Source organism: Erinaceus europaeus, chromosome 15 (genome assembly GCF_950295315.1).
Source record: "Erinaceus europaeus chromosome 15, mEriEur2.1, whole genome shotgun sequence".
Taxonomy (NCBI): domain Eukaryota; kingdom Metazoa; phylum Chordata; class Mammalia; order Eulipotyphla; family Erinaceidae; genus Erinaceus; species Erinaceus europaeus.
The window spans coordinates 5617437-5643606 of NC_080176.1; the positions used below are offsets into that span (position 1 = coordinate 5617437).

The following is a 26170-nucleotide window of genomic DNA, read 5'->3' on the forward strand; positions in this document are numbered from 1 at the left end:
ACCCGCATGCTCACCTGCAGCCTCTGTGCACAGGTCTCTGACTATCGGCCTGCCAGAGCCCCCTGCTGACAGCCCCGGCAGCCCCCCAGACCTGACGTCCTGGCTGCACAGCCTGACGGAGAGCATGCTGCCCGGGCTGCTGAGACAGGCTGACCCCCAGCATGTCATCGAGTACTCCCTGGCCCTCATTGCCGTCCTCAACGAGGTCAGCAGGCAGCACCCCTGGGTTCCCCTCCTGTGAGCTCTCCCAGTCAGCACACCCTTCCACCCCGTGCCAGGCTCTCCCCACACCTGCCCCCAATCCCCTGAGGAACACTTTGCTCTTGAAGCCTCTCACCTGGCTGTTGGTGCAGCCGGTGACCCCCCCATGACCCCGCCCTCAGTACGAGCAGAGCCCACCTGTAGCGGCACAGCTGGACCACCGATGGCAGCTTCAGGCCCAGATTCGCAAGAACGTCACAGAGACCTTGGTGTCCCTTCGGGTACATACAGTGGACGACATTCAGCAGATCGCAGCTGCGCTGGCCCAGTGCACGGTAGGCAGAGGCCCTTCACTGGGTGAAGGGGAGACAGGTGTGAGGCGCCCTCATTGGGCTCCCCCTTAGCCTGTAGCACTAGCATCTAGCAGCCAGGTGGGGCCAGTGCTGGGGTCTCCGCAGGAGGTGCTGGGGAGGGCGTGGAGGCAGGGAGGCCACAGCCCCTAGTCCCGGTGGTGCTGAGCTGACGTGGGGCCACAGGTGTCCAGTCGGGAGTTGGTGTGCCGCTCCTGCCTGAAGGGGACGCTGCACAAGCTGGAGGCCATGGTGCGCATCCTGCAGGCCGAGACCGCCGCCGGCACCGGCACCCCCACCGCCATCGCAGACAACATCCTCAACATCACAGGTAGGAGTGGCCCCGGTGGCGGGTGGGCTCGCCTGCCCCTCCCAGCGCCGTCCCAACCCGCCCGGACTTCCCCTGCAGGCGACCTCATCCATCTGGCCAGCGCGGACGTGCAAGGCCCACAACCCTCTGTGCTGGGGGCCGAGCTGCCGCCGCCATCGCTGCTGGTGGCGTCCAGGGCCTACCACCTGTCCTCGGCACTCATGCGCGTCCTCATGCGATCTCGAGTGCTCAATGAGGAGCCTCTGACACTGGTCGGGGAGGAGATCGTGGCTCAGGGCAAGCGTTCAGACCCCAGGGGCCTGCTCTGTTACGGCAACACCTCGGGGCCCGGCTGCCACTTCTCCATCCCCACTGCCTTCAGCGGGGCCCTGGCCAACGTCAGCGATGTGGTGCAGCTCATCCTGCTGGTGGACTCCAATCCCTTCCCCTTCGGCTACATCAGCAACTACACCGTGTCCACCAAGGTGGCGTCCCTGGCCTTTCAGACAGAGGCTGGCACCCAGATCCCCATTGGGCAGCTGGCCTCGGAGCGTGCCATCACTGTCAAGGTTCCCAGCAACTCTGACCAGGCCTCCCGGGGCTTCCAGGGCCCCCCCCACTCTGCGGCTGTCCCACCTGGCGCCTCGGTCAGCGCTGTGGTGTCCCTTGAGAACAGCAACCCCGAGGCGGGGCTGCACCTGCAGATCACATACACCATGGTGGACGGTAGGTGTTGCTGGCGCACCCCCCCACCCCCCCACCCCCATGGAGAGCAGGGGTCAGGGAGAACCAGTGCCACCTCTGCACGGGGCTTCCTCCACCCCCGGGGCATCGTGTTGGGAGGGAGATTCCCCGCGGTGTCCCGTGATCCCTCGAGCAGCTCGGCTGCCTCTGATGCCATGCATGGTGCCCCAGAGCGCTACCTGCTCCAGGAGCCGGAGCCCTACCTGGCTGTGTTCCTGCACTCCACGCCACGGCCCAATGAGCACAACTGCTCGGCCAGCAGGAAGATTAGCCCTGAGGCCCTGGGGGGCGAGGACCATAGGCCCTACACCTTCTTCGTCGCCCCTGGGTGAGCACACGTCCCTCCCGGCAGGCAGTGCCACCAGGAGCCCCTAGACGCACAGGCTCTATGTTGATGCTCCCTCTCCCCCAGGACCAGAGCACCTGGTGGGAGCTACCACCTGAACCTGACCAGCCACTTCCGCTGGTCGGCACTGGAAGTGTCGGTGAGGCTGTACACGTCGCTGTGCCAGTACTTCAGTGAGGACGAGATGATGTGGCGGACGGAGGGCCTGGTGCCCCTGGAGGAGACCTCGCCCAGCCAGGCCGTCTGCCTAACACGCCACCTGACCGCCTTTGGTGCCAGCGTCTTTGTGCCCCCCAGCCGTGTCGACTTCATTTTGCCAGTGAGTGGCACCCTTTGTCCCTAGGAGGAGTGGGGAGGTACCAGTGGTTTGAGGAGGTCAAAAGGTGCCAGGAGCTTCCAGGAGGTGTGGGGCGCTGTCGGGAGGTGCTTAGAGGTGCCCGGGGCCTCTCTCCCCAGGAACCTGCCGCGGGCGTGAACTATGTAGTGCTGCTGACATGTGCTGTGTGTGGGGCGACCTACGGTGTGGTGGCCGTGCTCCTGCACAAGCTGGACCGCCTGGACGCCCGCCGCAGCCGGGCCATCCCCTTCTGTGGGAAGGGGGGCCGCTTCAAATACGAGATCCTGGTCAAGACCGGCTGGGGCCGTGGCTCCGGTGAGTGTGCCATGGGGCCGTCTGGGGCTGGTGGTCAGAGGCGGCAGTGGACTTGGAGAAAGGCCAGGATGAGTGGCGGGATCTCACGGTGGGTGCTGGGCCCGTCTGGAAGCTACCACTCCCCTAACGGGCCCCTAAGACCCTTGTCTGGAACCATTCCTCTCGCGATGGCCCGCTGGAGTGTGACTCTGTCCCCCAGGCACCACAGCACACGTGGGCATCATGCTGTACGGGGCGGATAGCCGGAGCGGCCACCGGCACCTGGACGGGGACAGAGCCTTCCACCGCAATAGCCTGGACATCTTCCGCATCGCCACCCCGCACAGCCTGGGCAGCGTGTGGAAGATCCGCGTGTGGCATGACAACAAAGGTCTCGGTGGGCACTTGAGTGGCCCTGGGCTTCGCTGGGCGGCCTGCTGGCGCCCACCCTGAATGCCACACCCTCCCCTCATCTTCCACCCAAGGGCTCAGCCCCGCCTGGTTCCTGCAGCATGTCATCGTCAGGGACCTGCAGAGCGCCCGCAGCACCTTCTTCCTGGTGGACGACTGGCTGTCGGTGGATGCGGAGGCCAATGGGGGTCTGGTGGAGAAGGAGGTGCTGGCAGCAAGTAAGGCGCTGCCCTGCCCGCTAGGGGTGGGGTTGTTCCCAGGCCGAGGTGCTGTACGCCCTGCTGTCTTTCCTCAGGTGACGCGGCCCTGTGCTGCTTCCGGCGCCTCCTGGTGGCCGAGCTGCAGCGGGGCTTCTTCGACAAGCACATCTGGCTGTCCCTCTGGGACCGGCCACCCAGAAGCCGCTTCACGCGCGTCCAGCGGGCCACCTGCTGTGCCCTACTCCTCTTCCTCTTCCTGGGCACCAACGCCGTGTGGTATGGGGTTGTGGGTGACACAGCCTTCAGGTGGGTACCCCTGGGCACCTCGGCCTCCCTCGTCCAGCTCCCAGCCTGCCCGCCAGCCCTCACTGGCTGCTCTCCCCTCATCACAGCCCAGGGCCTGTGTCCCATCTCGTCCCACTGGGTCCAGACACAGTCACCGTGGGCCTGGTGTCCAGCGTGGTCGTCTACCCCGTCTACCTGCTCATCTTATTCCTCTTCCGGATGTCCAGGAGCAAGGTGGGTAGGCCTGTGCAGAGCAGCCAGAGGAAAGGAGACTGGGGAGCAGCGAGGCTGAGCCATTGGCTGACCCCAGACCCCACAGATGCTGTGGGAGGTGGGAAGGAAGCCCTCAGCCCACTGCCACCAGGCAGCTCAGGACACACGGACAGCTTCCAGAAGGGCAGACACAAGCCATGGGGGCATCGGCCGTCTCTCCCATAGGCTGGGGGCACGCGCCCTGAGCCCACGGGGCAGCTGAATGTAGACAGCTACCTGGACTCATCAGCACTGGACAGCTCCTTCCTCGCCTTCCCCGGGCTCCGAGCCGAGGTGAGCACTCTTGCTCTTGGGCCTGCCTGTGCTGGGGGTTGGTGGGCCTGGGTGCCCCAGACCCTGAGGCCTTCTGCATCCCCTGCAGGCCTTTTCTGGACATGTGAAAAGCCAGTTACTGCTGGATGACTCAAAAAGGTGAGGGACCAGAGGAGGCAGAGCCCTGGTGCACGTCCCCGAGTACAGCCCCGAGGCTGGGTATGCACACATGTCCCTTCCACCCGTGTCGTTCCCCACAGCGTGCTGTGCTGGCCCTCCAGCGAGGGCACCCTCAGCTGGCCAGACCTGCTCAGCGACCCCTCCATCATGGGCAGCACCCTGCAGCAGCTGGCATGGGGCCCTGAAGAGGACAGTCTATCCCTGGTCAGCCCTTCGAGTGCCCAGTGCTTCTCAGAGGCGGGTGAGCAGCTGGCGCATGGCTCCCAGGGTGGGGCGGGTGGGGGTACTGGAGTCCCGGGGCACCCTCCCTGACTGCTGTGATGTCTAGGTGGTGAAATGGGCCAGCCGAACACAGCTGCCCCACCAGACATGCGCAGAGAGACGGACCTGCTCTCAGACCTGTGAGTCCCCCACAGTAACTGAGCCACCCCCGTACCTTCTCACCCACTTTAAGGACCTCGTAGGGTCTCCATGAGGGGCAGTGGGGCTGAGTGGGGGGCCCGGGAAAGCTCCCAGAAGGGTGACAGAGCCCACAGCCCCCCTTTCCCCGTTCCCTTCAGGTCCAGCTGCCAGGGGGAAAGGGCAGAGACACTGGTGCTGCAGCCACTGGGAGAGAAGGGGCTGCCCGGCCCCACGCCACCTTGGGAGCAGCCCCAGCCCGTGAAGCGTGGCCCAACAGGTGTGTCTGCAGGCCCCCAGCTGCCCGCCTGCCCCTCCCACTGGCTCCAGGGTCACCCCCATGTCTCTGCTCCCCAGGGCTGGTGGAGGGGCTGCGGAGGCGCCTGCTACCGGCCTGGTGTGCGACCCTGGCCCACGGGCTCAGCCTGTTCCTGGCAGCTGTAGCTGTGGGGGTGTCGGGGTGGGTCGGTGCCAGCTTCCCCCCAAGCGTGAGCATCATGTGGCTCCTGTCAAGTGGCGCCAGCTTCCTGGCCTCATTCCTGGGCTGGGAGCCCCTCAAGGTGAGTGGGCTGTGGGGGGGGGGTGGCTCGGGGATAGGAGGGGGCACTCAGCCTACCGAGATGCCCCCCAGGTCCTGCTGGAGGCGCTATACTTCTCATTGGTGGCCAAGCGGCTGCTCCCCGAGGAGGACGACACGCTAGTGGAGAGCCCGACTGTGACTCCCGTGGGTGAGCGGGTGCCCCGTGTGCGGCCCCCCCACGGCTTCGCACTCTTCCTGGCCAAGGAGGAGGCCCGCAAGGTCAAGCGGCTGCACGGGACGCTGCAGGTGAGCCGGCCTCCCTGCCTCCCACAGACCCCAGAGGCCCACCGCCCCCCCGTCTTCCCTGCACCCACGAGCTGGCCGGTGTCCCTGCCCTCAGAGCCTGCTGGTGTACATGCTCTTCCTGCTGGTGACGCTGCTGGCCACCTACGGGGACACCTCAGGCCACAGCCACGCCTACCGCCTGCAGAGCGCCATCAGGCAGGAGCTGGACAGCCAGGCCTTCCTGGCCATCACCCGGTAGGACAGGGGCACCGTGCCAGCCAGGTCCCCCCTTGGCCACCAGAGGGCGCTGCCGGGTGATGGCAGCAGCTGGGGCCAGGGCCCAGGCCGCCCCTGGAGCCTGGGCCCTGGGGCAGCTGTGGCATCTTCGGCAGGTCGGAGGAGTTCTGGCCCTGGATGGCTGAGGTGCTGCTGCCCTCCGTGCACAGAAACTGCTCCAGCCCAGAGCTGGGGCCCCTGCGACTGCGGCAGGTGCGGCTGCAGGAAGGTGAGAGGGGCGGCTGGTCTGCCAGAGCCCCCGGGCGGTGGTGTCCACACGACCTCATTGCGCCCCTGTGGGTGCTGGGAGTCAGCAGGGGCCCTTCCTGCAGCGCTCTGTCCAGACCCGCCGGGAACCAGGGTGCACAGCTGCGAGCCGGGCCGGGACTTCAGCACTGCGGACTACAGCGTCGGCTGGGGGCCCCCCGGCCACAATGACTCCCAGATGTGGGCCTACTCTGCGCCTGACCTCCTGGGGTGAGCAGAGGGCCCGGGCCTGGGGGTGGGGGTGGGGAGGTGCCCAGTCAGCCCCCACTAATTGCCGCCCACCCGCAGTGTCTGGTACTGGGGGGCCTGCGCCGTGTACGACAGCGGGGGGTACGTGCAGGAGCTGGGGCTCAGCCTAGAGGAGAGCCGCGCGCGCCTGGGCTTCCTGCAGCTGCATGACTGGATCGACAACAGGTGGGCCGCCCCCCGCCGTCCCCCAGGCTTCCCCCTACACAGCCACTCTGACACGCGGACGCCACCCCCGCCCCCAGGAGCCGCGCCGTGTTCGTGGAGCTCACCCGCTACAGCCCGGCCGTGGGGCTGCACGCCGCCGTCACGCTGCGCCTGGAGTTCCCGGCGGCTGGCCGCGCAGTGACAGCGCTGAGCGTCCACCCCTTCGCACTGCGCCGCCTGAGCGCTGGCCTGACGCTGCCACTGCTCACCTCGGTGAGCCCGCCCGCCCGCCCGTCCCGCCAGGGAGTCCCACCTGGGCAGCCCCCACTGACCCCACCGACCCCCACAGGTCAGCCTGCTGCTCTTCGCGCTCTACTTCTCCTTCTTGGAGGCGCGCGCCTGGTACCGGGAGGGGTGCACGCGCGCCTGGCAGTCGGTGGCCTGGGCACGGTGGCTGCTGGTGGTGCTGACCGCGGCCGCAGCGCTCGTGCGCCTGGCCCAGCTGGGTGTCGCGGACCGCCAGTGGACGCGCTTCCTGCGTCGCCGCCCGCGCTTCACCAGCTTCGACCAGGTGGCTCAGCTGAGTGCCACCGCCCGCGGGCTGGCCGCCTCACTGCTCTTCCTGCTCCTGGTCAAGGTGAGGTCAGCGGCGAGGGTGCGGGGGGGGGGGGGGGACACAGGGCTCTCCGCTGACACCCGCCTCCGCAGGCTGCCCAGCAGCTGAAGTTCATGCGCCAGTGGTCAGTGTTTGGCAAGACGCTGTGCCGGGCCCTGCCGGAGCTGGCGGGCACAGCCCTCGGCCTGGTGGTGCTCGCCGTGGCCTACACGCAGCTGGCCGTCCTGGTAGGTATTGGTTGGGGGGGGTTCCGGGGGGGGTGCCGGGGAGGGGCACCCCTCACGGTTCTGCTTTCCCCACAGCTGGTCACCTCAGGTGTGGATTCGCTGAGGAGTGCAGCCCGGACCCTCCTGGTGCTGTGCCCCGGGGCAGGGGGCCTCGCCCTGTGCCCGGCTGATTCCTGGCACCTGGCAGCCCTACTGTGTGTGGGACTCTGGGCGCTACGGCTGTGGGGCACCCTGCGGCTGGGGGCCGTGGTGCTGCGCTGGAGGTACCACACTCTGCGCGGGGAGCTGTACCGGCCAGCCTGGGAGCCCCAGGACTACGAGATGGTGGAGCTCTTCCTGCGACGGCTGCGGCTCTGGATGGGCGTCAGCAAGGTCAAGGAGGTGGGTACGGCCCAGTGGGGGGGAGAGGGACGCCCTGGGCCCACGTAGCCCGGGGCGCAGCCGGACTGACCGAGCCCCTGTGCCGCCCCCAGTTCCGCCACAAGGTCCGCTTTGAAGGGATGGAGCCGCTGCCCTCCCGCTCCTCCAGGGGCTCCAAGTCGTCCCCGGACATGTCGCCCCCCAGCGGCGGCTCGGATGCCTCTCGTCCCTCCACCGCCTCCAGCCAGCTGGACGCACTGGGGGTGGGCCGGCCGGGGCTGAGGGGGGAGCCGGAGCCCTCCCGCCTCCACACAGTGTTCGAGGCCCTGCTGACCCAGTTTGACAGACTCAACCAGGCCACGGAAGACGTGTACCGGCTGGAGCAGCAGCTGCAGCACCTGCAGGGCTCCCGGGGAGAGGGTCCCACTGCCCCACCCCCCCCAGGCACCTCCCCAACCCTCCCCTCCCGCCTTGCCCGCCCCAGCCGGGCTTCCCAGAGGGCAAAGAGGAAGGTCCACCCCAGCAGCACTTAGCTCGGGCCGTCAGAGCCACCCTTCAGTATTACTTCCACTGCACGCAGTCCCCAGAGCGCGTGGTCTGCGCCTCTGGGCTCAGCACTTTAAGAGGCCACGTGCCCAGCCAGGACCCAGGGTCCCTCCCCTGAGGGGAGGCGCAGCAGTATTGAACTAGTGCCCAGCCGTGGAGGTGCTAACTTATTTCCTGAGTCCGCAGGTCCAGTGGGCTGTGCCCACTCCTCCTCCTGGGCAGACACCCCCCTCACCAAGGATCCAGGGAGGGACCCTGCACCTCCCACCCCTAAGTTATTGCCTCCCGCCCCCACTGATGCCCAGCCCCCACTGCGTCTGTCTAGCGTCTAATTTATACGGGGTTCAAATGTATTTTTGTACGTCCTCTATTTCTCCCTAGGGCAGGGGCGCTCCCAGACCCCTTCCCAGCCCGGCCTGCTGGTGTCAGGCCTGAGCAGACAAAGGCCGGGGGTGGAGTGGGGTGGTGGAGAGACCCCTCCTGGGGCTGGCTCCTGGCTGAGGAAGGGGTGCTGCCCAGATTCCAGCCTGGCCCATTCCAGACGAAGCCCAATAAAGAAGTTGGCTGACATCCCTGGGCCTGTGTGTGAGCACTAGGCCCGGCTATACTTTTATTTCATTTCAACAAACACGCCCGGTGCCACTTGGTGTGAGGGTGCCCGGGAGGCAGGGTAGCCCAGGCTTCACACAAACTCGGTGAAGTCGTCCACAGAGGAGATGAGGCGTTTGCGCTGGCCCGTCTCGTAGGTGGGCATGGGCTCAGCCGGCACCGGTGCTGGCACCTTGCTGTGCCCCGGGGGGTGCAGCAGAGGCAAGCTGGGATTTGAGTAGTGGGCTTCCTCGCGGATCTGGGGAGAGAGACTGTGAGCACCGAGCCGGACAGGAGCCCCGGGAGGCGCTGGCCCCCCTCCTACCCGATGACGCAGCCTCTTGATGTGGCGGAGCCTGGCGATCCACTTGGACGGGTAGATGTCCGTGGGGTTGGAGCGGCTGTGGTGCACCTGCGAGGCCATCTGGGGGTGCAGGATGGTGAGCCTCACGAAACGGGCACCCCAGGGCACCCCGCCACCACACACACGGCCCCGCTCACGTTTGCATGCAGCGCCATCTGGCGGGCCACGAAGGGCAGGTTCCGGTCAGACACGATCTTGGCCACACTGGTGTCCACCAGCCCCTCCATGTCTGGGAAGCAGATGCGTCAGCCCTGCCTGCGCTGAACACGCCCGCACAGCCTCGCCCCCCACCCAGCCTCACCTTTGCGGCACTGCAGCGTCACCAGATTGCACTCGTAGTCCAGGGGGGTGATGATCACGTGGACAAAGTTGAACTGGCCCTGCAGTGCAAGAGCAGGGCTGTCACCAAGGGCTGCAGCGCTGGGGGGGGGGGGGGGAGGCTCCCATCTCCCGTCCAGTCCCTGTGGTGTGTCACCGTCTGCCTGGCCCAGTGCCCATGAGGGAAATGGCAGACCGTTCTCAGAGCCAGCACAGGCTAACTGCCACTCACCCTGCTGGCTTGGTAGCCGTGGGTCTGTCTCAGTCACTCACCTTGATGGTGCCCAGCTTAAAGTCCTCTCCGGAGTCGTTGTAGACAATGGACACAAAGTCATTGCCCAGGTGGCGTTTCTTGTCACAGCGGTGCTTGTCCGCATCCTTGGTGGGCATCAGAGTGGCGATGTGGAACACAGCTGCCGGGAGAAGCCCCAGGGAGAGGCTCAGTGCCAGGGGGCACACTGCCCGTGGTGGTTGGGGGGGCAGGCCAGCACTCACCCTGCATGATGTCATCGTGCCAGCAGTAGGTGAACTGGCCGTCCTCCCCGCACACGTCCAGGCCGCCCAGGTACACCTTGTCTGGCTGGCAGTCCTTGAGCTCGATGAGAGTGCCCAGGCCCGTCAGGAACTCTGTGTACCGGTAGGAGCCATGCTCATTGGACAGGACGGCCAGCTCACTGTTGCTCTGTAGAGAGAAGCAGTAGCACCTGCACCCAGGCCACCCCCTCAGCACCTTGTGGCCTGGGACTGGTCACTGCAGGGGCCAGTGACTCCCAGCACACTCAGCTCAGACCCACACTCTCCAATATCGGGTCAGAAGCTGGCGGTTCACACACACCTTAGCTCACACCGCCGCCCGGCAGCCCCTCTGCTCAACACTCGAGGCTTCAGCGGCCGGGCAGCTGTGGACACGGTCCCTGTGGTGCAGAGAACCCTCCCCACATGCCCTCTGGAGTCGCTGCTCACCTGGCCTTCGCCCACGTACAGGACGGCGATCTTGTGTGTGTCATAGGACGGGATCTGGTCGAGGAGCTGCACTGAGCGCTCGAAGGACTGTGGGCACAGCCAGGCTGAGCTGGGGCAGAGGCCAACTGGCCTGCCCAGCCCCATCAGGGCCATCCCCGCAGGCTCCAGACCCCTCGGGGAGGGGCGCACACACCTCGTTGGGCAGGAGGATCGGCTTGTTGGACTCGTCGCCAAAGAAGGGCGAGTGGTAGAGCTGCAGGAACACAAAGCTACAAGGGCACAGGCGGGTCAGCCGATGGAGGGCAGAACCCCACGCCTGGAACTGCTCCGACCAACTCCAGCACCAGCCAGAAGCCTACTCACCTGGGGTTGATGCCTGGAACCTTCTCCACGTTGGAGGCCCCGGCCCTGCTCTTAAAGGCGTCCCTCTCCACCCGCTTGCCCCTGCGCGACGGAGCCGAGTCGGAGATGGTATAGCCCCGGGGCCTCAGGCCGCTGGGGGAGCGGGGGCAGCTGGCCGTCGCAGGGCTCTCACGTGGGATGGGGCCTAGGCCCTGACTCTCTCCAGCCGTGGCTGACCAGGCAGCACCCTCCCCGTCCAGGATCCCCGAGTGGGACCGGGCCTTGGCCTCGGGACTCAGCCGGCCAACGTCAGCCTTGTCCCCAGGCTCACCAAGGATGTCCTGCAGCGTCTGCAGCTCCGGTGAGGAGCTGGACTTGCTCAGGGTCTGCGAGGGCTGGAAGGAGAGATCCACACAGGGCCTCGCACCCTCGGAGGACACGGCCCGCTCAATGGGGATGCCTCCTGCAGCTGGCTCTTCACCACGAAATGTCTTCTCCTCCTGGCTGGAGGTGGACGATGACTGGGGACACACAAGGTACCCTGGTCAGGTGGCACCCTGGGGAGACCCGTCTGCCCCCCAGAACCAAGCCCACAGTCCTGTGTCTTGCTGGGAATCCCAAGGGGAAGAGGGCACCGTGAGGGCACTTGCTCACAGACCCAGGAAGGAGGCCGGGAAGAACGGCTAATGGTCCTTAGACCACAGACCTGTACAGGCTAAGGGCGAGTTGGTGGAACAAAAGGCCTGAAGCCAGGCCCTCCAGGTGTCAGCTCCAACCCCTAGCCTGTGCCCTTCTCCACCTACTCAGGGCCCCAGCCCTGCACTCAGTGCCCTGCCTTGGACTCCCTGGGCAATCGGATCCAGCAGGCATGTGCCCTGTAGCCAGCACACTCACCCGGCTGTAAGCTTTGGTGCGGCAACTCCCATCTGTGCCCACGGGGGCCTCCAAGTCCTCCAGGTCAGGGGGCTCACCTGGCAAGCTGGCATCGCCCAGACTTCCCTCCTCAAGAACCACAGCAGAGTCTGGGGGGGACACGGGGGGGGGGCAGCTTGGGGCTTCAGAGACCAGTCTCTCCAGAGGCGACCACAGCCCTGCAGGCCTCCCCCAAGGCCTTCCTCGCTCTGCTGCTCCCACCCATGATCTGAAGTGTTTCCTGGGGAGTCTCTGGGGTGAACGGGGCAGCAGAAGCCGCTGAGCCCCCTCCAATGTCACTGGAGCTACAGGCCTGAGAGGCGGGGCCCTGGAGTAGCCTGGGACAGCACTGGGGGCTGGGAGAAGGCCCATACACACACTTGGGAAAGTTCCAGAAAGCAGGGGCTCGCCTTCCGAGTCCAAGCCAAACCAGGAGCCAAACTCAAGAGCATCCCGGGTGCCAGTGTCCATCCAGGGGGCAGGGAGTGCAGGGTCAGCGCAGATGGCGAACCTGCCTGGCCCTCGGGTGGGGGTGGCACACAGGGTCAGGCCCTTCTGCCAGGCCCAGGGTCGACGAGCCAGCCCACGATGAAAGCGGGTAGACTGGGGGGTTCACAAAGCCAATCAACCCTCCAGAGGCCAGGGCAGCCAGCTCGCTGAGCCCCAAGGCCACTTCCAAACAGCTGTCCCACAGCACCTGCGGCTCAGCTGCCCACTGTCGCTACAAGTCCGCAGGTGGGGCCTGGGCACCCACAGCGCAGGGCTGTGCAAAGCCAAGGCAGAGCAGACTCGCCATGCACCAGCCTGCTGCCGGGCTCACGGGCGGAACGAGCAGGCGAGCGGTGCCGCAGCCCACCGCTCCAGAGACGCCGAGTACCTGCCCAGGAAACGCTCCTGTGCAGCCGTCCTCGGCAGCTGGACTGGCACAGGGAGGAGAGAGAGGCCACTGCAAGGGAACCCGCAGCCTGTCAGCCGGGTGCGCGGGTGGGCGAGGGGCAGCCCAGGGAGAGGGCAGGCCCCAGGCCTCTCCAGGTGGGGCCCCAGTGAGAGCACCCCTCCTCTCACAGTGGGCACAGGCCGCAGCGTCAGGCAGCCTGGAAGGAGGCACAAGCCCAGACAGACGGGACTCGAGCGCAGGCAGGCTTGGGGTTCAGCCCCAAACCCAAGCAGGAAGTACTGCGGCCGCGGGTGTCCCTGGCTCTGCCTGTGCGCAGACCTGCTCACCTGTGTTGGAGCGTGGGGGTGGCGGGGGCTTGACTGAGCCGGTGGCTGGCACAGACAGCGACTTGTAGAGCGCCGTGTCCCGGCGCTCCTTGAAGCGCTCGGCCGCCATGAGGGCATTGGACAGCTCCTGCAGGGGCATGCTATTGATGTCCGAGGAGAAGGGGCTGAGAGGGTTCTCCAGGCTCATCAGCCAGCTAGTGTTCCCTAGGGGCGGGGGACAGGGGGCATCCCTCAGCCTACACCCAGAGCCAGCGCGCCTCCAGGCCCGCCTGACCTCCGCCGGGGGATTCCCAGGGCAGTCCCACATCGCCACTCAACACGTGCCTGACGCGCCCCACGGCAACCCCGGGCCCTCGAACTCGACAATGTCCTTCCTTGGCCCGAGACACCCATTGGGGACTAAGTGTCCCCTGACAGCCACATGCTGAAGCTCTAACACCCAGGGAACCCACACAGGGCTGCAGGAGGGCGCGGAGCCATTATAGGAGAGGATGGGGGACATGGGGTTTCCGGGGTACCCGGACTTCTGACTGTCCTTATGAGAAAGGGGAAGAGCTACAGACATCCAGTGAGGGAGGGGCAGTAGCGTCCACACCAGGAGTGTCCACTGCCCTCAGACCCCCATCCCCAGCAGCATGGCTTTGCTTGAAGGCCACAGGACTGACTGGCTCCACTGCCTGTGTGGCTACCTGTGGGCCTGCGCACCAGGATCTCGGCCCAGCCCTGGGTCAGCAGGGGCACGTAGGACGCCAGCTTTGTCGGCTTCGGGGTTGGAAGTGAGCTGCCGGCCGTCTCAGGCTTGCAGGCAGGCGTGGCCTGCGGTCCAGGGGAGGCAGAGCCACATGGGAAGTGGGAGGCGGGGGTGTCCTGGGTGCCCACTCGCAGGCCGTGGCCCCCTGTGGAGGGCACGGGTCAGTGTGTGCGGCCCCAGCCCGGGCCTCAGAGAAGCCAGGGGCTCAGCCTCCACACCTGCCCGTGTCAGCTCACTGCACCTCAGGGGCCCAGGCCCCAAATGTGGCTGGCTTGGTTTCTAGCCAAAGCAGAGAACTGGGCTGAAGACCAGGGCTCCTGAGGGCTGACAGGAATGCAGGCACACAGCAGCCAACCCTCTGGACCCGTGGCTCCGACAACCCTCCAAGCCCCCTCAGGGACGGCCCACCAGAGGGGGTCGGGGGCTGCTCACCGGACATGGAGCGGACCCGGTCTCGGGCCCCACGGCACACCTGCTGGCCAGCCTGAGACTCCAGCTTGGCAGGGGCCTCCTTGGTCTGCCGCACGTGCATGCCAGGGCCAGAACTGAGGACACAAGCAGAGTGAGGGCCTGAGACCCAGGGCCACTGTCCCAGGCAGGCCTGCTTGGGACACAGCTGGGCAGAGGTGAGGTGGAGGGGAGGGGGTGGCACCTCAGCTCCAGACTGCCCTGCAGCTCTCCTGCATCCAGGCCCAGCAGCGACCGGGTCCCGGTCCCCACACTCGTCGTCACGGTGACAAGCTTGTTCCCCACCAGCCAGGTCTTGGTCCTGCCGCCAGCCAGCAGGAACTCGCCCACAGGAGACCTGCGAGCACAGGCATCAGTTCCGCCCTGTCCGGGGCGGCCCCACGCCAGTCCCGTGGTCCCACCTCTTGGGCACCGCTGTGAAGTTGGAGAACACATATCTGGCCATCATGTCCAGGCACGTCTCCGTGAGCTCCAGATGCAGGCTCTTCAGGTGGTCATCTGCCTGGGCCACGGAGTTCTCGTCGGCAGAGCCCAGGCTGGCACTGGTCAGGGATGTCTGGATCCTGCTGGAGGGGGACCCTAGCGGTCAGGGTACTGGCAGGCAGGGCACCTCCCCGGGCCCAGGGCGAGGCATGCATAGGCCGAGGCCTGCTCGCGCCGCCAGCGCGCACACCCGAGAACTGTCCCTGGAGAGGGGCCAGGGCGCAGGGAAGAGCCGGCGGCCAGTGGAGCAGGCAGGAGGCGGCAGGACAGGCCCTCACCGAAGCGCCCAGGAGTTAGGGGCCGGCGTCTGGTGACAGCTTAGTCATGCAGACACACAGACAAGATTGCATTCTGCCCACAGACCCACCTCCCAGCAAAGCCGGGGAGGGTGTGGGGTTCCGCCTCATTCAGGCCCAGGGCCCCAAACTCCACACACACCCAGACAGGGAAGAGGTGCTATGAGAGGTTTCTCTGACAGAAGTCACAGGCCCCTTTTTCAGCGTTTGCTGACAGTAAAGACTGACAGAGCTGAGAAGGACCTCCGTGGCCACCCCCAGACCAACCCCACTCAGCAGAGGCAAGTTGGGGGCCAGGGAAGCCCCCTTGGGAGCTTCCCGGCAAGGGGACGATGGTCCCTGCTCGGTGCGGCTGACCTGCTGGGCGCAGTGACCCAGGTACGCCCAGACTGCCTGCCTACCCTGTCCCCCTTGCTATGAGAAGCAGAAGACTTTCTAGAAAACGCTCAGAAGTCCAGCTGAGAGCAAGAGGAGCCGGCCCCGGACCAGGCCCCAGCATGTGGTGTGCCGTCTGCAGAGGAGCTGGCCCGGAGCCCGCGTGCCTGGCTCTCTCAGTCCCCGACTCCATCCAGGCCCGGCCCGGCCCAGCCCCAAGGACGCCGTGCAGCCAGGCTATGCCCGCACAGGACATGGGGACAGAATGCAACCTTCCCGCCCTCCCCACCAGGCTCCCACACTCGGCCCTACCCTGGGTCCAGCCACGGCTGGGGGCCGGAGGCCAGGGGCCAGGCCATGCAAGCAGCCCCATGCACCACCGCCACCCGGGAGCTCCCGCCGGGCAGCGCCACCTCAGGCCGGTGCCAGGGCCGAGCCCCCCGCCCGACAGAGCCACTACCTGCGGACCACATGTTCAGACACACTGATGCTGCGGCACCGGAAGACCTCGGCGGCAGAGCTCTCCTTGAACTCTTTCACAGGCGGAGAGTTATTCAAGCCTTGCTTGGGGGGCCTGGCTACCCTCAAACTACCAGGTGAGGAAGGAGGCCCCGGCCCGCAGAGCCCAGCTCACGGAGGGAGGACAAGCCAGTGGAGGGAGGAGCAAAGGTCACAGGCCACAGGGTCGGGGTGGAGAGCCCGCGGGTGAGGTGGCAAAGCCCATGCCAGAGGCCGGGGAGCAGGGGGAGAAACAGAAAACAAAAACGCGTGAAAATATATCTCGTAAACACAATGGAGAAAGTCAGGTTTCACACACGATACCAAAACCAAGCAGGGCAGCAAATCAAAGGGGGGTCCAGGCAGCTCGCAGGGACCCCCAGGGCTCTGGAAGCTGCTAAAGACCCACTGAGGGCTCCCAAACAAGCTGGGGGGAGGCTGGGAGGCAGGGCTGCAGACAGGACACAGGCCCAGCGCAGCTCTGCTCTAGGAGTGGCACAAGCACCGTGGGCAGGAGCGTGGCTGACAGCAGTGGCTGGGGAGGGAGCTCTGGAGGGCGGCCCTACCCAAGACTGGGCTGAGCGCAGGTGTGGGGTGCGGGCAGGGGGTGCCCCGTCCAGGCCAGGCAATGGTTTCCCGGGGGGTCCCTAACACAACCTCTGGGCTTGCTTGAGGGGGCTGGACTTCAGCCAGCACCCTGCCCCGACCTGAGCTCGCGCCGGCCACCTGTGGCCAGCCAATGTGGTCTCCATCTGGTCGCCTGGCGCCGTAGGCCATAGGGGGCAGCACCGGCCACTCTGGCTGAGTGAGGGCGGCCCTGGCCTGTCACCCGCACGGGACCCCGGCACCCAGTGTGGCCTGCAGAGGACGCCTCTCTGCCCTCCCTGCCCGCCGCAGGCCCCACACCTCTTGGGCCTCTCGTTGAGGCTGGTGCTCCGTGCCCGGAAGCTGTCCTTCTCGGGGGTGTCATCAAAAGAAAGCAGGACATTGGAGCGCAGGCCCTGGCAGAGGGGAGTACAGGCTGGGGGCGGGTCTCTGCCTCTGCCCAGGCACCCCCAGCACCGACCTACATCCCTGCCCCTGCCCACTGGCAGCCTTGCCAGGGCCTACCTTAGTGATGTAGGGGACAAAGTCCTTCCTGAAGGGCAGGCGACACCGGATGAACCACATGGCGATGACGTGGTGGGCCAGGCACACGATGTACTGATTGAACCTGCAGGAGAGAGCACTGGCGCTCACCCCGAGGGAGCCCCGAAGCCGAGGCCCAGACCAGGTTCTGAGGCCACCAGCAGTTGTGAGGTACAGATGTCTGGCCTCGGGCTGGCCTGGCTCACCACCTAGGGGCATGGCCTCTGAGGGACTCACTTGGAAGGGTTGGTATACGGCAAGGAGATGGCAAACACACTTGCGTACTGCTCGGCCGCGAAGTTCCTGTAGAGGTGGGGCAGCCTGGCTAGAGCTGCCCAAAGAATTGAGCTGTGAGAGGCCCTGGGCAGAACCCCAGCTCCAGGCAGGCCCAGCAGGGGCTGGGTTCAGTGTAGCCCCCACTGTCAGCGACCACGGCCCAGCAGCCCACCCCTGGTCCTCACCTGGGATGCCCAGTCTAGGGCTGGCACACTGGCCTAGCCAAACCCACCCAACAGTGGTTTTTGTCTTCAAAGGCCATGAGTGAGTGAGGGTCTGCAGTGGAGGCCACATGGCTCCCAGGGGCCAGCCCCACCCTCCCTCCTCCCGGGTGCCAGTCCGTGTGCTGCTTTCAGGGGAAGGAGGGCTGGGCCCTGTGTGGGCGCCCTAGCAAGGAGGCTTCTGGCCCTGGACACGGCAGAGAGCCAGCCACTCACCGCCAGGATGGCGTTCAAGGGCTGAGGGCAGACAGGCCCAGGGGGCAGAGAGAACAGGGTTCTTCCAAGCCAGACAGCACCCCCGAAATGGCATCGAGAGGGGTCAGCACCGCTGGTGTGAACAGAGCAGGGTCCCAGGGTCCCACACTCACAGGGCAGTGTGCACACGCGTCTAAGCACAGCTACTTACTGGACAGGAACTCGAGCAGCGGGACAGCCATGCTGGCCGTGGCTGAGATGTGCGTGAGCTTCACCACCAGCACGGGCAGTGCCTTGATGATGATGTCAGGCATCTCCACGCTGCATATGGCCAGGGCCACCACGCACTGGCTGGCACAGCGGAAGATGAGGCCTTGCTCCAGGCAGTACACCATCTCCCGCTGTGGGCACACAGGAGTCTCAGGCCCTACCCGAGGTGCTACGCAGCGCAGCCAGCACTGGCCCAGGCTGAGAAGTGCTCCAGAGAAGGGCACAGCTAAGGAAGCCTAAGCGTTCTGTCCCTTGTCATCCCACAGAGCTGCAGGCAGTGGACCTTTCCCATGGTGAGTGGGCAGTGGGGCTGTTCTAGTCAGGCTCTTTCTAACTCATCATCACCAGCCAATACTCAACGAGCCCCCAGCTGTCCAGCCCTGGAGCCAAAATGTGCTGAATTCATACCCCCTTGGTTCTGGAACCCTCAGCTGACTGACTCTACCTACACAGCAAGGCTGTCAGGAGCACAGGTACCAGCCTCCAGACAGCAGGCATCTCTAGACCTATACTAGCCTCACCCCTGCAAACACAGCAGCCTCGAGGGCCCTCAGGGAACCCTCAGTGCATAGCCACCTGCTTGAGGCTCAGTCTGAGGAGTGGAATGGAGGGCAGACAGGAAGTGAGCACAGGCTGGGCCCAGGCCCCTCCCCTAATGACTGTGACTTCGAGGAGCTCCCAGGCCTCTCCAGGCCTCTAGTCACCCACGAATAAGGTGGTGCAACAGGAGGGGAGTCAGGAATTTAATGAGACAGCTACCCCTTCACCAGCCCAGACCACAGGCCACGAAGAGCACCTGGACTTTTTCAGTGACAGCCGAACCCCAGGCTCCAGGAGGCTCACAGCCCAGCCCACACACACCTGCCTGGCTTTGTCCAAGTAGTTGTGATAAGAGATCAAGGCCGTCAGCACGGGAACCACAGCCAAGTGCAGGTCTGTTCTGGAGAACCCTTCTGGGGTGCCTCGGAGCCGCTCCAGGGTCTTGGGACCTGAGAGCTAGGGACCACAGTGCAGAACTGAAAACACCCGCTGCTGGAGCAGATGAGGGGGAGTACAGAAGTGGAGTACACGCGACCGTGAAGGACGACACAGCTCGAGGAGGGGAGCCCTTCATGGAGTGCTCAGACCTCCCACCCTGCTGGGAGCTGGGGCTGTGCCTGGGTGCCGACCCATGGCCCTCACTGGACTGCCAGCTCATGGCAGCAGTGAGCTGGTCGGGCCTCAGCTGCCCTCTGCCCAGCCGGCCCAGGAGGGTTACCATGGAGCAGAGCGCTGAGGACAGCTGGTCCACACTGCATGGGGATGTAAATATGAGGACTTTGTAGCGCAGTGACTCGGGCAGCTTGCTAAGGACCAGCTTCAGCACCTTCCAGTCTGTCTCCTGAGGAGAGAGAGGGGGGTCAGGGCCAGCTGGCTGCCAGGGCCAGCACTCTCTGTGGACAGAAAGGGTCCTGTCCTCGTTCCGCCTGGCAGACGCGTGGCGTGGCCTCCCTGTTCCACCCCAGCACAGGTACCAGAGCTGCTATCTCCCTCTCTTGCTTTGTCTCATGTGGAACTTTCATCCTCACACATGATAAGTAAAATGACTTTTCAGAAAAATGTATTAACGAGAAACAGGAGAAAGAACCAAAGCATCTCTCTGGCATGTGACACTGGGGATCAAACATAGGACCTCATGTTTGAGAGTCAAGCATTTTAGCTACCATGCCACCAGCATGGCTACAAGTAAAAACAGTATTAGGCAGCCTGGGTGGAGATGCAGTGGATGAAGTGTCGGACTCGCAAGCAGGAGGGCTCCCGAGTTCAACCCCCAGCACTGCATGCGCCACAGTGACACGCTGGTTCTCTCTCTCCCACTAGTAAATAAAAATGTATTTTAATTTGAAAAATGAGTGCAGGGGCCAGGGGGTGGCACACCTGGTTAAGCACTCACATGACAGTGCACAAGGACCCAGGTTCAAGCCCCTGGTCCCCACCTGCAGGGGGAAAGCTTCATGAGTGGAGAAGCAGGGCTACAGGTGTCTGTCTCCTTCCCTACTTCCCCTCTCAATTTCTGTCTCTATCTAATAAGTAAATAAAATATTTTTAAAATAACGAATGTAGGGTAGTCCGGGAGATGGCGCAGTGGATAAAGCATCGGATTCTCAAGGATGAGGAGGTCCTGAGTTCGGTCCCCAGCAGCACATGTACCAGAGTGATGTCTGGCTCTTTCTCTCTCCTCCTATGTTTCTCATTGATAAATAAATAAAACATTTAAATAAAAAAAAAGAATGTAGGGGCTGGGCATGGTGTGCCGGGTTACGCACACATAGTGTGAAGCACTAGGATCCTAGTTTGAGCCCCAACTACAAGGGGGGGGTCACTTCATAAGTGGTGAATTAGTTCTGTAGGTGTCTATCTTTCTTCTCCTCCTCTCTATCTCTCCAACAACTCTCAATTTCTCAATTTCTGTCCTATCCAATAAAATGGAAAAAATGGCTGCCTGTAGCAGTGATTCCTAGTGATGGCATTGAGCCCCAGCAATAACTTTGGAGACAAAAAAAAAATGCACCTATCCAACAACGACAACAACAATAACTACAACAATAAAAGACAACAAGGGCAACAAAAGGGAATAAATAAAATTTAAAAAAAAGATAATAAAAAATTAAAAAAAAAAATGTATCAAGGGCTGGAAAACAGCACAGTAGTCATGTAAAACACTTAAACCCCAAAGGTCCTAGGTTCAGTTGCCAGCACTACCATGTGCCAGAGTGATCAGTGTTCTGGTATTTCTGTATCTCTCTCAGTAAAATAAATAAATATTTTTAAAATATTGATGAGAAAGATAGGAAAGAACCAGACATCACTCTGGCATATGTGCTGCCGGGGACTGAACTCAGGACCTCATGCTTGAGAGTCCAACACTTTATCCATTGCGCCACCTCCCGGATCACAAATAAACATTTTTTTAATATTTATTTCCTTTTGTTGCCCTTGTTGTTTTATTGTTGTAGTTATTATTGACGTTGTTGTTGTTGGATAGTACAGAGAGAAATGGGGGGGGGAGAAAGACACCTACAGACCTGCTTCTCTGCCTGTGAAGCGACTCCCCTGCAGGTGGGGAGCCAGGGGCTCGAACAAGGATCCTTATGCCAGTCCTTCGCTTTGCGCCACGTGCGCTTAACCTGCTGCGCTACCACCCGACTCCGTTTTTTTAAAAATATTTATTTATTCCCTTTTGTCGTCCTTGTTTTTTTATTGTTGTAGTTATTACTGTTGTTATTGATGTCGTTGTTGTTGGATAGGACAGAGAGAAATGGAGAGAGGAGGGGAAGACAGAGGGGGAGAGAAAGACAGACACCTGCAGACCTGCTTCACAGCTTGTGAAGTGACTCCTCTGCAGGTGGGGAGCCAGAGGCTAGAACCAGGATCCTTACTCCAGTCCTTGCGCTTTGTACCACCTGCGCTTAACCTGCTGTGCTACCGCCCAACTCCTTAAAATGTTTTATTCTAATTTCTTTTTAATCTTTATTTATTTGCTGGATAGAGACACTCAGAAATTGAGAGGGGAGGGGGTGACAGAGAGGGAGAGAGACAGAGAGACACCTGCAGCCCTGCTTCATCACTCGTGAAGCTTTCCCCCTGTAGATGGGGACCGGGAGCTCGAACCTGGGTCCTTGCGTGCTGTAACATGTGCGCTCTATAAGGTGCACCACCACCTGGGCCCCCTAAAATGTTTTTTTAAAGAATGTATTGGGCCAGGGTAGATAGCATAATGCTTATGCAAAGAGACTCTCAAGCCTGAGACTCCAAAGTCCCAAGTTCAATCCCCTGAACCACCATAAACCAGAGTTGAGCAGTGCTCTGGTTTAAAAAAAAAAAAAAAGAAGAAGAAGAATGTATTGATGACAGCCAGAGCACCAGTGCAGTATGTCACACCAAAGAGCCTAGCTCTCCAAAGCATCGTCTCTCAGGTCCTCAATTTACAAGGAAGGGGCCAGGCAGAGGCTCACTCAGCTATATAGTACCTTCATTATGAGGCACAAGGACCCAGTTCAAGCCCCTGGTCCCGGCCTGAAGCAAGGAAGCTTCACAGGTGTTGGAGCAGGATGGCAGATCTCTCTCTCACTCTATCTCTGTGTCTTACTCTATTTAAAAAAAATAAAAGAAAAAAAAGAAAAAGGAAGTCGGGCAATAGCGCAGCAGGTTAAGCGCAGGTGGAGCAAAGCACAAGGGCCGGCATAAGGATCCCGGTTGGAGCCCCTGGCTCCCCACCTGCAGGGGAGTTGCTTCACCCCTGCAGAGGTGAAGCAGGTCTGCAGGTGTCTTTCTCTCCCCCTCTCTGTCTTCCCCTTCTCTCTCCATTTCTCTCTGTCCTATCTAACAATGATGACATCAATAAATACAAAAAAAAAAAAAAAAAAAAAGCAGCAACAACAAGGGCAATAAAAGGGAATAAATAAATAAAATAAATATAAAATTTTTTTTAAAAAGCAACAAAAGGGAAAATAAATAAGAATTTTTTTAAAAAGGTAAAATAATATACCCATATAAACACAGGGTTTCTGGGATGAGTGGAGTCATGCAGGCACCAAAGCCCAGCCATAACCCTAGTGTCAAAATAAAATAAAAAGAAGAAAAGGAACTTTGCCATGTGTGTGGTCCAGGTTTAAGCTTGGCCCCCAACTGCACTAGAGAACACTTTGGTGTTGAATCTCTGGATCTCTTTCACTCACTCACTTTCTGCCTCTCTGTATCTGAAAAAAGAAAAGAATAGAAAGAAAAAAAAAAAGAATAGAAAGAAAGAAAGAAGAACCTGAAATGGAATTGGCGTATGGCACCAAAGTAAAAGACTCTGGGGTGGGGTGGGTGGGTGGGGCGAATACAGGTCCATGAAGGATGACAGAGGACATAGTGGGGGTTGTATTGCTAAATGGGAAACTGGGGAATGTTATGCATGTACAAACTATTGTATTTACTGTTGAATGTAAAATATTAATTCCCCAATAAAGAAATTTTTAAAAAGACATACATATAAAAAAGAAATTTAAAAAAATACATATTAAAAAAAGAAAGAAAGAAAGAAAGAAAGAAGGTGGAGGAGGCGGCAGAGGCAAACTCTCACATTCGCAGGCAGCAAAGGGCAGACAAAGGCAGACCATCTCAGCACAGCCCACGGCCCAGACACCCACCCCACCTGACCCAAGGCCACGGAAGCGAGAACAGGAGGCCTTCTCTGGATGCCTTGCTGGGCGCCCTCTGCCTGCAAGCTACACTGGAGGTGGGCGGTTGGTCCCCAAGCCTTTCCCTGTGACAGATCCCTAGGGCCCTGGGGTCTCCGACACTGTTTATGGTGAAGCCCAGTGTCCCTGCTTCTCCATTAGCTGCGCCCCCAGGTCCTGGGTGCCCATCCAGGCTGCCCTGCACTGCCCTCTTGTGGCTGCATCAGGGAACAGGCACAAGCTCAGTGCTATGGGCCTCACCACCAGACCGCCCCCAGCCCTCCTAACCTTAGGCTTCCTCCTACCCTCTGGCCCTCCCTGCCTTTCAGGACAGACTCTCCTGGCCCCACCCCAAAGCTGTGTGGCCTTCCCATCAGCACCTACAATTCCCGGGGTCTATGCAGCTCAGTCTCCCACCAGAACCTCCCGGGAGCCACTGTACAGCAGACGCCTGAGTGGCCGTCGTGACACTGCTCCTGGCAGCAGTACCTCCTCGGCCTCAGGCGCCGCGGGCCCTCACCTGTTTCAAGCACTGCAGCAGCACGCGGAAGAGCAGGCAGTAGGGCAGAAAGCCCAGCCGCACAGCAGGGCCTGTGGGCACAGGGCCGGGTGGTCCACTGGGGGGTGACAGCGGCCCGCTGGCCTTCTTCTCGGCACCTCGCTCTGGCTCCCTGTTCAATCAAGTGGGCGTCACTGAGGCCCGAGACCCCGTCCATGGGCAGAGGAGACACGGGGTCCCAGTAGCAGAGGACCCCCCACCCAGAACCCAGGGCTAGGCGCAGAGGGCACGCACGTGTGGTCGCAGAGGCAGTAGGGGCTGAACCGCACGGCCCCGTCCTTGTTGGGCAGGCCCAGGCGGTGCAGCGAGTCAGCCCGGAGCAGCAGCAGGAAGTCGAAGGCCTGCAGAGCAGAAGTGGTAGCCCAAGCAGTAGCAGGGCACCCTGCCAACAGCAACCCCCCCGCGCACCCCGCAGACAGGGGCAGTATAGAGGTGGCGGACATCGAGCCTCTTGTGCCAGGGGTGGCACAGCCCAAGTGTAGGGCGCTGAGCGCTGCAGGGGACAGTGTCGTGTCCTTCCACACCAAAGGGGCACGCCACTGGGCTCCCAAGTGACAGAGGGCAGGCATCTGGGGGGGATAAGGCTTCCACTCAGTGAGCAGCATCCAGAGGACACAGTGGGGCCGCTGCTTCTCTGGCCCACCCAGGCCACGGTGGGACGCTGACAGGGCAGAGGCCAGGCCCACAGCCTACCTGCAGCCGGATGCTGCTGGCAATGGGCAGCGTGTAGCCGTGCTTGTAGTGCAGCTGGAGGTGGCCGACCAGCGTCTCATATACCCGCACGGCGTGGCTGGCGGGCAGGGAGTACAGCTTGGTCTGCAGGGACAGCACGCGGTCACTGCCGGGGCAGGCGGCCGGCTGGCTGGGCAGTCACAGGACACCAGGATGGCCGATCCCCAGGGAGGACACACAGACCCTCGGCACCAAGAGCTTCCTGTCTATCTGCCCACATCTGCGGTCGAGGAGCTAGGCTGTCAACGTGACGCTGCCGGTCAGTGCAGACAACCTGCCCGAGGGACTAAGCAGCGTGTAGTGTGACCGATGCTGAGCCCCTGGCACAAAGCACGCCAGGGCAGGATGGGGCCTCCGGGCAAGAGGGCACACCGACCTTCATCCCCCTCCCCCCAAGGAGCCAGAAAGTGACTCTGAATACCACTGGGAGAGAATGGGGAGCCCGGGGGGGGGGGGGGCACAACCAGGCGCAGCTGCATTCTGCGTGATGAGGAGAGTCGCAAAGCCATCTGTGAGCACGGACCGAGCACAGTTTGGCCTCAGGGGCCCTCAAGGATGTGCCTGTGATGACCCGCCCGTGCCCACCTGCAGAATGACCAGCAGCCCCAGCACCGCCGTCTTCACATCCTCCAGGGAGGCCGAGTACGCGGCCACATCGCGCTCCTCCAGCTCGGGGGGTAGACACAGGGGGCGGGCGATCACCTGGAAAGACAGGACAGAATGGAGGCACCTTGCACCACAGGGCCTTCTCCCCGGCTCTCTAAAGGATATGGGGACTCCACACCCAGTGGCTGCCGGGAAGCTGCAAGGCACGTCCAGTAAGACAGGAGAGATGCAGCCAGAGGCCAGTCCAGCTCCCCCACAGCACCTCCCAGGGGCCTCAGGGGCCAGCCCCCACAGGGCCTGCTGGTAGAGGGTGCCAGGCCCACCACGCCCACCTTCTCAATGATATCCAGCAGGCTGTTGAAGTGGTGGGTGTGGCAGCCCTCAGCCAGGTCCACCAGCAGCTGGGTGGCCAGCTTCCGGACCTGGTGGTCTTTGTCCTCAGGAACATGGGACAGCTGCGAGATGACCACTGAGTTGATGAGCTCCTCCTGCGTGTAAGCACAGGGGAATGGGATAGTGGCACTGACTACCCAGGGGAAACAAGAACAAATTCACTCAACTGGGGCCAAGCACAGGGCGTCTGGCTCATGGGGGAAGGAAGCGGTGGCCCCACCTGTTGTCACTCGGTGCCTCAAGAATGACCCTACGTGAGGACTCGGTGTGGGGACACAGTGATGGGGCAGCATGGCAATGCACTCAAAGAGACCAGAGAACAGACCAACCCTGACCAGAGGGACCTGAGAACCCAAAAGGGCCTCCTAGCAAAGGAGACAAGAGGCCCACACTGAAGAAGGATGGGATTACAAGAGACAGAGAAATAGGAGAGAAGGCTGGGGCGGAGGTCCTAGGGACACAGGGCAGTGGTTGCGGTAAAAGGTGTGTGACTGTCAAACCCACAGGGAACGAGCAGAGCGTCCCACCATGGGGTCACGTCAGCAAGTCCAGCCTGGGTCTGGCAGAGGGCACGCCGGAAGAAAGGAAGGGTGGCAGAATGAATCAATGAATGTATCAGTCAAAGACAAAGCCTACCGAGGAACCCAGCAAAGAGGGGCACCTACTGGACCCCGAGACCAGGAAGACCCCTGCACCAGCCGAGCCTGGGCCCCAGCCCCGACAGGACACACCTCGTAGAACTGCCTGTTGATGAGGAGCACGAAAGACAGCACGTCCAGCACCTTGATGCGCACGGCGCTGCGGGACTCGTTCCTGCGGGCAGGGAGGACACACCTGCTGGCCCCAGCCCATCCCGCCCCGGGCCCGGCTCAGCCAGAGGGGGTATCTTTCTAGACGGCTGCTCCCCAGAAAGAAGGCAGAAGCTCAGACTC

General features: G+C 62.4%; 2 protein-coding genes across 10 annotated transcripts in view; one reads left to right on the plus strand and one right to left on the minus strand.

Annotated features, from left to right (window-relative positions):
- The window catches only part of PKD1 (polycystin 1, transient receptor potential channel interacting), a 36063-nt gene extending 27421 nt beyond the window's left edge, over window positions 1–8642 (plus strand). For both annotated transcript variants that reach the window (XM_060172605.1, XM_060172606.1), the window contains 27 exons: window positions 34–205; window positions 384–536; window positions 738–882; window positions 961–1587; window positions 1777–1933; window positions 2018–2270; window positions 2408–2603; window positions 2803–2973; window positions 3068–3211; window positions 3289–3499; window positions 3586–3712; window positions 3917–4024; window positions 4113–4162; window positions 4264–4424; window positions 4512–4584; window positions 4744–4862; window positions 4940–5142; window positions 5214–5408; window positions 5503–5642; window positions 5780–5892; window positions 5996–6140; window positions 6219–6344; window positions 6422–6596; window positions 6673–6960; window positions 7032–7166; window positions 7242–7547; window positions 7640–8642. In XM_060172605.1, the coding sequence (XP_060028588.1) occupies window positions 34–205; window positions 384–536; window positions 738–882; window positions 961–1587; window positions 1777–1933; window positions 2018–2270; window positions 2408–2603; window positions 2803–2973; window positions 3068–3211; window positions 3289–3499; window positions 3586–3712; window positions 3917–4024; window positions 4113–4162; window positions 4264–4424; window positions 4512–4584; window positions 4744–4862; window positions 4940–5142; window positions 5214–5408; window positions 5503–5642; window positions 5780–5892; window positions 5996–6140; window positions 6219–6344; window positions 6422–6596; window positions 6673–6960; window positions 7032–7166; window positions 7242–7547; window positions 7640–8059 (5113 nt within the window). In that variant the 3' untranslated portion in view covers window positions 8060–8642. The remainder of the gene's footprint in view (window positions 1–33; window positions 206–383; window positions 537–737; window positions 883–960; window positions 1588–1776; window positions 1934–2017; window positions 2271–2407; window positions 2604–2802; window positions 2974–3067; window positions 3212–3288; window positions 3500–3585; window positions 3713–3916; window positions 4025–4112; window positions 4163–4263; window positions 4425–4511; window positions 4585–4743; window positions 4863–4939; window positions 5143–5213; window positions 5409–5502; window positions 5643–5779; window positions 5893–5995; window positions 6141–6218; window positions 6345–6421; window positions 6597–6672; window positions 6961–7031; window positions 7167–7241; window positions 7548–7639) is intronic.
- Window positions 8643–26170, minus strand: part of TSC2 (TSC complex subunit 2) — a 28975-nt gene continuing 11447 nt past the window's right edge. The window contains exons 13-41 of one of the 8 annotated variants that reach the window (XM_060172608.1): window positions 25970–26051; window positions 25178–25333; window positions 24825–24941; window positions 24201–24323; window positions 23742–23848; window positions 23469–23619; window positions 19003–19125; window positions 18606–18740; window positions 17686–17875; window positions 17020–17113; window positions 16765–16867; window positions 16561–16655; window positions 15617–15745; window positions 14404–14565; window positions 14187–14339; window positions 13967–14079; window positions 13473–13679; window positions 12784–12987; window positions 12437–12505; window positions 11542–11669; window positions 10669–11168; window positions 10499–10574; window positions 10306–10392; window positions 9838–10024; window positions 9616–9755; window positions 9326–9404; window positions 9162–9253; window positions 8986–9084; window positions 8643–8919 (exon numbers count right to left, since the gene is read on the minus strand). In XM_060172608.1, coding sequence (XP_060028591.1) covers window positions 8755–8919; window positions 8986–9084; window positions 9162–9253; window positions 9326–9404; window positions 9616–9755; window positions 9838–10024; window positions 10306–10392; window positions 10499–10574; window positions 10669–11168; window positions 11542–11669; window positions 12437–12505; window positions 12784–12987; window positions 13473–13679; window positions 13967–14079; window positions 14187–14339; window positions 14404–14565; window positions 15617–15745; window positions 16561–16655; window positions 16765–16867; window positions 17020–17113; window positions 17686–17875; window positions 18606–18740; window positions 19003–19125; window positions 23469–23619; window positions 23742–23848; window positions 24201–24323; window positions 24825–24941; window positions 25178–25333; window positions 25970–26051 — 4066 coding nt within the window. In that variant the 3' untranslated portion in view covers window positions 8643–8754. Of the gene's footprint in view, window positions 8920–8985; window positions 9085–9161; window positions 9254–9325; window positions 9405–9615; window positions 9756–9837; window positions 10025–10305; window positions 10393–10498; window positions 10575–10668; window positions 11169–11541; window positions 11670–12436; window positions 12506–12783; window positions 12988–13472; window positions 13680–13966; window positions 14080–14186; window positions 14340–14403; window positions 14569–15616; window positions 15746–16560; window positions 16656–16764; window positions 16868–17019; window positions 17114–17685; window positions 17876–18605; window positions 18741–19002; window positions 19126–23468; window positions 23620–23741; window positions 23849–24200; window positions 24324–24824; window positions 24942–25177; window positions 25334–25969; window positions 26052–26170 lie in introns of all 8 variants that reach the window. The other 7 variants (XM_060172607.1, XM_060172613.1, XM_060172612.1 and 4 more) reach the window with 7 other exon arrangements.